At 36.8% G+C, this 9,738-nt stretch overlaps 1 protein-coding gene across 2 annotated transcripts in view; it reads left to right on the plus strand.

Moving 5' to 3' along the window:
* Positions 1–9,505, plus strand: part of LOC127881574 (nucleoporin SEH1-like) — a 45,606-nt gene extending 36,101 nt beyond the window's left edge. Inside the window, exons 10-11 of one of the 2 annotated variants that reach the window (XM_052429555.1) lie at positions 3,884–3,961; positions 8,350–9,505. In XM_052429555.1, coding sequence (XP_052285515.1) covers positions 3,884–3,914 — 31 coding nt within the window. In that variant the 3' untranslated portion in view covers positions 3,915–3,961; positions 8,350–9,505. The remainder of the gene's footprint in view (positions 1–3,883; positions 3,962–8,349) is intronic. The other variant, XM_052429554.1, reaches the window with a different exon arrangement.
* Positions 9,506–9,738: the final 233 nt, after the last annotated feature.

Here is a 9,738-nt window from a genome sequence, read left to right on the forward strand (position 1 = left end):
CGCCCTTTCTCGATCATTAGGTTGTGGCTAGAACAACGAAAGTTTGATAGCGTTTTCTTCAAAATGTAGGTTAAAGGTATAGAGAGGTATTTTTCTGGGTGTAAGTTGCTTTTGTAAAGTTTATAACTAATCGCTTTTGGTGAGGAGTTTATACTAGCCAATATTTTCTGCTTAGCACAGTCTTTTAGTCTGTCTTGGAAAAGTTTCAAGAACGCCACGGTGTTTCCAACGTCTCCGTGTATCCACGCATACCCAAATCCGTATTGGAATAGTAACCTCTTCACTTGCGTAGCCCATGTAGTGCGTCCAGCCTCGTCTATTTGTCGTAGCATATTGTAACACCGTTTCGGGTATCGATTTACTGGCATCTGCGTGAGTTTACACCAGTATTTCACACATCTGTTCATATATGTTACGAATAGTGGATATCTCCCACACTCACTTAGCGCGAAAAAGTCGGCCACATTTCTATTAAGACAAGCTATGCGTTTACAAAACCTTATTTGCACGTTTTCAATTTGCTCACAATATTGGTATCCCCACACCTCTGCCGAGTACGTAAGTAAAGGTTTCACTACTGAATCGAACAATTTAAATGCTTCATGGTGGTGAAAATAACCGTAGTGTTTCTGTTGGTTCAGTATGGAGTTGACTGCTTTAAGCGCCTGGAGGCTAAGAATCTCTTTTGTTTTCGTCCAAAGTAGTTTTGGCGTAAAGTAAGACCCGAGATATTTATAAAAAGGGACTGTTTCTAATTCCACTCCTTTATACGTCCATGATTCGTTTGCCCGTAGTGGTCCTCCGTTTCGAAACACCATGATTTTCGATTTGTCAATGTTTATTTGCATTCCTGTTGAATCACAAAAGGAGGCCACATGATTAATCGATCGCTGAAGATTGATGACAGTATCTGCTACGCATGCGACATCATCAGCAAAAAGGAAACCAGGAATCTTTTCATCGTAACCGGTTATTTTTACCCCGCAATCACTTGCAGATTTCAAGTAATCTATAAGGTCGTTTATATAAAGGGAGAAAACTATTGTTGAACTAACACAGCCTTGTTTAGTTCCCTTTTCACAACAAAATGCATCGGTTAGATAGTTTCCGATTTTAATACGCGATTTCAGTTGTCTATACATAGATCGAAATACTCGTAGGACTTTACCGTCTGCATTTATACCCTTCCTTATTAGACTATCCCACAGTTTTGGATGTGCACAGTTATCGAATGCCTTAAAAAAGTCGCTATAAAATACATATATTCTGCCGCCTTTCTTGGATAAGTACTTTTGTATGACGGATTGCAAATTGAAAATATTGTCCACGGTCGAATAGCCTTGCCTGAAACCAGCTTGGGATTCGTCGATCAAGTTCGTTTCTTCTGCCCATTTGGTCAATCGCGTACTTAAAACTTTCATGTAGATCTTGCTTATACTGTTCACAAGCGAAATGGCTCTATAATTGTTAGGGGAGTTAGTGTCACCATTTTTATGCACGGGAGTTATGATACTTTCGCACCACTCTACCGGAAATTCGCCCGAATTAAGAATTTGGTTGAATAGTTTGTTGAGATAAGGCAGAGTTTTTTCTATGGTAAACTTGAACATTTCAATGCAAGTACCGTCTATTCCAGATGCACACCCAGAGCGCAGAGATTTTACACTGTTGGTTATTTCGTCGTCACTGATTTCTAAATCTAATAATGTATCGTCTGCATTGTACTGAATGTTCTCAAAAATGTTCGTTTCCGGTTCCGTAGTAGTACTTGTCGAAAACAAGCCTTGAAAATAGTCGAACCAATCCGATCCCGAAATATTAGTGTCTATTATAGTAGCTTTTTGTTTCATATCTTTTATACATTTCCAGAACTTATTCGGATTATTGCGACAACTTATCAGTTCGTTTCTGCGTTCTCGTTCTAAGACGAGGCGTTTTGCACAAGTCATGTTTTTAAATATGTTCATACTGGTTAAATACTGGCGGTAGTCACAATCGGAGTTTGTAGACCTGAACTTACGTAATTTTGAGTACTTGTCGCGTTTAGCAATATCGCATTCTCTATCCCACCATATCGGCTGACTTTGACTTTCTTTTTTAATATAGTGCATTGAATTTCTTACTCTCATACATTCACCAGCATCATGGAATAACTTAATAAAGTCAGTACGTTTTTCTATTACATTCGTTTCATTTACTGTATCGTTAAACTTCTGAAGTCTAGTGCAGAAATCGTCGAGAAATATGGACTGCATAGAGTCTTTCCATTTGTAACGTATGTGTTGTTGTGATAAGTTGTGTTGTTGTTTTCGTCCCTGTAAGCTGTTGATTGGAGCATTACGAAAGGGGTCTATTTCTAAAGTACAACATATGGGAAAATGGTCCGAAAAGTCTTGGACGTCAACGTACATATCGATCACTTGTGAAAATAGAGATGTAGACATAAGAAAATAGTCCACAACACTATTCCCTTGATTGGCGGAATGAATGAACTCCATAATTGATGAAATGGTTATAGTGATTTGACAGTCTATGCTGCAATTTATACATTTGACGGAAAACAGTTTGCATTCTGAGCAAAGAGTGTCGTGCATTTTCAAAAACGAAATCGGTTTCAGTTTGCTTTCATTTGCAGCCAATTAGGCAGGCTACGAACGTGTTACCGTTAACGATAAGCACCGTGATTTTTTAATCTTTTAATTGGTAGACCCGGCGGACTTTAATGGTTGAGCACTTGTTACCTTTGATGAAAGCCGCATACAGGTTTATTATATTGAACTGTCAAAATCCGTTATTGGAGAAAATAAACAAATAAATTGTTTTCAGCTTGCATAAGGATGTAATAAATTGCATACTAATTGTTTATTTTACTGACGGGGAAAATATCAAATAATTCAGCCGCGATAACTTTTTAATAGCAAAAAGGGGAAAATCACGTTATTATCAATATGGCGACGTGAATGCTGATGCAGGTATTATCTGTTGTTTTATACCTTTTATCAATTGCATAAATTTCGCTTACTTTCTAACCATATTAGCAAGAAAGTTATTGGCGTTTTTTGTCATTGTAATACTCGATCTATATATTGACTTGACTCGCCGCGCAATTTCTTTATTTAGGGGGCACTTCTCCGGGTCTTCAATTCTGACAGGAGGGCACTTCTCCGCCCCCTATTTTTCAGCAGGAGGGCAGTTCTCCGCCCACTAAAAAACAGTGAGGGGGCAGTTCTCCGCCCATTAAAAAACAGTGAGGGGGCAGTTCTCCGCCCAGCGAGAAATTTTTGAGGGGGCAGTTCTCCGGGGGGGGGGGGGGGGGGGGGGGGGGGGGGGGGGGGGGGCACCTATCCTAGAGCCAAAATAAATGGTTTCACAGTATTTGAAGAGGAAATATATTTATTTCAACTCTTACTGTGCCCATCCCTGCCCTTTTGATGCCCTGCCCTTTTATTTATTATTTATGTTTTTATGATACATATTATAATTCATAAATCTCATATAACATTAACATGTAATTAATGTATTCCTCATTGTAGACATTTTATTTGCATGGTTTAATAATAATGAAAATAATCTATTCTAACAATTATTAATTACATAAAATAAATATGCAACAGGGAGCATTCCAGATTCAGCGGCGCGCTCGAAATGGCCCTTTGGAAAAAATATTCTGGGCGTTGGAAGTGCCCTTTTGACAAAGCCCCCCCTTCCCTTTTCAAATCCTCGCTGGAGCACTGATTGACCTTTCCTTTCCTATGCCAATAATGTAAAAAAATAGTTGATGAAAATGTTGGCATTTGGAGAAAAATTGAAAATGTCTTCCCCGATAAGCCTGTGCTGACTGCAGGGACGACACCGCTTTGATGGAATTTTTGTTTGTTTATAGGAAGTCTCTTCTGAACAACAATCCAGTCTAGATGGAAAGTGTCGTGCCTGATAAGCTGGGACTACACTTTACACACATGTATTGAGTCTAGTTTGTCCAGAGTGTTGTTCAATTATCCCAGAAAGTGATACAAGACAATCTTTTGATTGGGGATAGAGCCCCGTATACACTTAAAGGGGCCGTCCAACAGATTTCACATTTTGGTAAATTGACAAAAAATTTAAAAAGTTGTTTCAGATTCGCAAATTTTCGTTTTAGTTATATTTTTGAGGAAATTGTAAAACTGACCATTTACCATGCTCTTAAATATCTATTACATGCATCTTTTGATGATTTGAAACCTGAAAATTATAAAGCATTGTGCGACGCGAAACAATTTAATAATTTGGAAAGTTCTTTTGTCTTTTTTTGGGGGATACTACGAGGATTGCTTATATAGGTAAAAAATACATCCGCTTTAAGCATGAGCATGGATGGTCGAGTGGTTTAGGCGGGAGACTTTTTACTCCAGGGGTCAGTGGTTTGAGCCCTGTTGAGGGTTACTTTTTAGCTCACCTGTCACGAAGTGACATGGTGAGCTTATGTGACTATGTGATGTCCGGCGTCTGTATGTGTGTGCGTGCGTCTGTCCGTCAACAATTTGTTTGTGTAGACAGTAGAGGTCACAGTTTTTTTCCAATCTTTATGAAATTTGGTCAGAATGTTTATCTTGATATAATCTGGGTTGGGATTGTATTTGGGTCATCTGGGGTCAAAAACTAGGTCATTAGGTAAAAAACTAGGTCACATAATAGGTCAAATAATAGAATAACCTTGTGTAGACAATAGAGGTCGCAGTTTTCATCCAATCTTTATGTCTTTATGAATTTTTGTCAGAATGTTAATCTTGATGAAATCTGGGTTGGGATTGTATTTGGGTCATCTGGGGTCAAAAACTAGGCCAAAAATTAGGTCAAATAATAGAAAAACCTTGTGTAGACATTAGAGGTCACAGTTTTCATCCAATCTTTATGAAATTTGGTCAGAATGGTTATCTGGATGAAATCTGGGTTGGGATTGTATTTGGGTCATCTGGGGTCAAAAACTAGGTCACTAGGTCAAACAATAGGCCAGATAGTAGAAAAACCTTGTGTAGACAGTAGAGGTCACAGTTTTCATCCAATCTTTATAAAATTTGGTCAGAATGTTTATCTTGATAAAATCTGGGTTGGGATTGTATTTGGGTCATCTGGGGTCAAAAACTAGGTCACTAGGTCGAAAACTAGGTCAAATAATAGAAAAAACTTGTATAGACAATAGAGGTCGCAGTTTTCATCCAATCTTTATGAAATTCGGTCAGAATGTTTATCTTGATGAAATCTGGGTTGAGATAGTATTTGGGTCATCTGGGGTCAAAAACTAGGTCACTAGGTCAAATAATAGAAAACCCTTGTGTAGACAATAGAGGTCACAGTTTTCATCCAATCTTTATAAAATTTGATTAGAATATTTATCTTGATGAAATCTGGGTTGGGATTGTATTTGGGTCACCTGGGGTCAAAAACTAGGTCACAAGGTCAAATAATAGAAAAACCTTGTGTAGACAATAGAGGTCACAGTTTTCATCTAATCTTGATTAACTCTGGGTTGGGATTGTATTTGGTTAGTCAGGTGAGCGATTCAGGGCCATCACGGCCCTCTTCTTTTCCTTTTTTTTAAACTGTGTTCTTGTGCTTTTACTGGAGATTTTTAGTTCAAATGTTTAAATTTATCAATATAAAGCATTTAATGACAAGCTTCAATACATGACAAAATCTGTTGGACGGCCCCTTTAAACTCTCGTTATAAAGCTGTCCTTCAAAGACTCAAGAAGTCAGTCAATTATTAGCCGGATTTTTTTCGAAAAAATCTCGGCTTATAGATTGATGTTGTCGGGCGGGCGGGGTGGCGGGGGTGGCGGGGTGGCGGCGTGCTCGAAAATGTTAAAGTTCTTATTTCATGGTATAACTTTGGTATGCTTGGACCTAGAGTCTTCAAACTTGACATGAAGGTTGGCCAGGATTAACAGATGACCACTGGTCATTTCAAGGTCATTCATTTGAAGGTCAAGGTCACTGTGACCTTCAATATAAAAAATGTTAAAGTTGTTTTAACTTTGGTATGCTTGGACCTAGAGTCTTGAAACTTGACATGAAGGTTGGCCATAACTAGTTAGTAACCACTGGTCATTTCAAGGTCATTCATTTGAAGGTCAAGGTCACTGTGACCTTGAATGTAAAAATGTTAAAGTTCTTATTGCATGGTATAACTTTGGTATGCTTGGACCTAGAGTCTTCAAACTTGACATGAAGGTTGGCCAGGATTAACAGATGACCACTGGTCATTTCAAGGTCATTCATTTGAAGGTCAAGGTCACTGTGACCTTCAATATAAAAAATGTTAAAGTTGTTATAACTTTGGTATGCTTGGACCTAGAGTCTTGAAACTTGACATGAAGGTTGGCCATAACTAGTTAGTAACCACTGGTCATTTCAAGGTCATTCATTTGAAGGTCAAGGTCACTGTGACCTTGAATGTAAAAATGTTAAAGTTCTTATTGCATGGTATAACTTTGGTATGCTTGGACCTAGAGTCTTCAAACTTGACATGAAGGTTGGCCAGGATTAACAGATGACCACTGGTCATTTCAAGGTCATTCATTTGAAGGTCAAGGTCACTGTGACCTTCAATATAAAAAATGTTAAAGTTGTTATAACTTTGGTATGCTTGGACCTAGAGTCTTGAAACTTGACATGAAGGTTGGCCATAACTAGTTAGTAACCACTGGTCATTTCAAGGTCATTCATTTGAAGGTCAAGGTCACTGTGACCTTGAATGTAAAAATGTTAAAGTTGTTATAACTTTGGTATGCTTGGACCTACAGTCTTGAAACTTGACATGAAGGTTGGCCAGAACTAGTAAGTAACCACTGGACATTTCAAGGTCATTCATTTGAAGGTCAAGGTCACTGTGACCTTGAATGTAAAAATATTAAAGTTCTTATTTCATGTTATAACTTTGGTATGCTTGTACCTAGAGTCTTCAAACTTGAAATAAAGATTGGCCAGTACTAGAAGATGACCACTGGTCATTTCAATGTCATTCATTTGAAGGTCAAGGTCACTGTGAATGAAATTGATGGAAACTTCAAACAATATGTTACTAATTTGCTAATAAAAAAATTGAGATCAAACTTTCCTAATTGTCAATTCAAGTTCATATTTGTGACCTTAAATGTTATTGTTGTTCATGTATATGCATGCATTCAAAACATAACACAAGGTTTGCTCATGCCTTGAAAAGTACTTACATTTCATTTTAACCTTTGAACAATATTTCAGTAATTTAAGTATTGCATTGACAAAAACACGAAAGGTACTTTCCTGTCATTTAAATCAAAAATCCGGCTTCAATGCGGTCATCTCCGACCGCGGAACTCTTGTGAATAAGGGATGTCTTTGCCTTACAAAGGGTTTGTTTCGTACACAATATCGATTAACCAGTGTATGTGGCAGCAGGGCTTGCTCAGTTGGTAGAGAGTTGGACTGCAAAGCCTGAGATAATGGGTGCGATTCTCAGCTCAACTACATAACTTATTTTGGTACATGTACATCAGTCTAATTGTATGGCCTTTCCCCCATACCTCTGTATAGTCTGCCATTGTTCAATTGCAATACCTTGTTATTGTGCAAATTTATGTTTTCAATAAAGTCTGTGCTATATTTGTCATCAATATATTTTATTAAATTTAATTAATAAACTGAAAACAGTTACAATTCGGGAAGTCATCTGTTATTGGCAGAAGTATTGTGCATAGTACTGGTAAATAAGCTTCCCCAGGAAATTGTTGTCAAACCATTGCTGAAACTAGAGGTCGATGTATTTATGCCAGAATTTGACCCCAATTGATATTCATTGCCATGTAACTTTTTAAACGAGAACTTTTTATTTGTAATTTTAAAACATTTATCTTAAACAGCTGATATTATTTATTCAAATGTCTTAAAAGTTCTTAATGTTTTACAAGTGACTGTTTATAGACACAACCAAAGCCATTCAACATTACAAGTTTATTAAGAGAAGTTGCACCCCATATGTCCAAAGTGTTGAATAAGTAAAAAGACTATATCCATTTTCAGAACAGCCACCAGTGTCACATTCTACCAACCCAATTTACCTGCGTTATGCGAAAACAGATCTTAAGATAAATGCGGCAAGCCAAGCTTTAACTTAGCCCGCGCCTATGGGCAGTCTGGTAAAGAGCTTCTCTGTATGCTAACAAGAACCTTGCCTAACCTAATAGCAGACAGCTATTTCTGTTCAGAATTCTCGATTGCCCAAGCTCTGCTGGAGTTATGCTGGTTGCATTTGGCATAAGACCCATTTTTGCATGACACGGCTCAATTGCAGTTTTGCGTATGCCTTATGAAGACTTGCAACTATTTCAGGACACCAGCACAAGGAGTGATGAATATCCGACGTAGCGAAGGCTGGCCAAAGTTTACAACCAACAAGGACCAGGGCAATGTGATGATGTGATACCCTGGCATGTAGATGGAACAGAACACAAGACAATAATATCTGGCTTCTATTGATCTTTTTTGTATGGAACAGTCTAGGTTTCGAAAAGAGTCTGTATTTGAAATACTAACTTATACAAAAATGAATGGTCAGTATTTTAAAAACTAATATGAAAGTTTTTTAGGCCTGGACATTCACGTAGACAGATAACATTCAAATTTTATGTAAGCAAACTCAATAATTTTCGGACACTAAATTTTTTCACACCCCCTTCGTTGGCCAATATAAATATTTTTTGTAACTCAAAATTTTCGAACATACAGATTTCTTTAATAATGTAGGACTCTACATTTTTGGACAGTACAATTTACAGTGCTGTTTTACCAGATTTCGTCCCTTTTTCGCTTATCTGGTGTCCATCATTCTTTTTATGACCACATTCAGGTGATAAAACCTAGCAGGTGAATACCTTGGGCAATTGACCATATCAATTGTGTAATTAGGTAAATAACCATCTATATGGGTAATATGTGATAGTTTCTCCCTAGAGTGATAACTGTGAGAAATAAATACTCCAGAACAATTTTTATTTAAGTGCATTAATTACAGGTTCATAATAGAGTATCAGTAAATCAAAAGATCATCTTTTAACACTTTTGGTCAAAAATGACCATTGGAGTAACTTTCTGTTCAAAAGAGCATGAGAAATTATTTTAATAAAGTGCAAATATATGTAAAAGTAAATACTTTACTGCGTGGTATTTAACAAGCACATGATATAAGTCGTTTATACAATGGTTGTTTTACATGTTACAAACCCGCATCAGATTGATAATACAATTTGTCTAGTTCTTCTAGTTTTTGTCTTAGTTTTTTTTTTAAATTACTTTTTAAGTGTCAGAAAACATAGAGTAATTACAGCATGTTTGATGTGACACTTGTGCAGTTAAGAAATCTTATGTGTTTTGTGGTTTAAGTTCCTTAAATTGTGTTAAAATATGCGAATTGTTTTTTGTTAAGGTACATGTGCTATCATTGTGAAAATCATTGTATCACTTATGTAAATAAATGCTTTACAAAGCATCTTGTTGTGGTGTTCTAAATTTGTAGCTTTTCCGAATTAAACTTATGTAACTGTTTTTTGTCATTACAATTAAAAATGTGCATTTAAGAAAAACAACAGACGCTATTTCAGGTCTCATTTAAATACTATTCAATTGAATTTATTTTCAACAATAAATGATGAAACTGTGAAAAAGAACGGTTGTACCGCTATATTAAATGTTAGTTGACAGTTCAGAACCTTTTTGTGACCT

The sequence above is a fragment of the Dreissena polymorpha genome, chromosome 5, assembly GCF_020536995.1.
Source record: "Dreissena polymorpha isolate Duluth1 chromosome 5, UMN_Dpol_1.0, whole genome shotgun sequence".
Classification (NCBI taxonomy): domain Eukaryota; kingdom Metazoa; phylum Mollusca; class Bivalvia; order Myida; family Dreissenidae; genus Dreissena; species Dreissena polymorpha.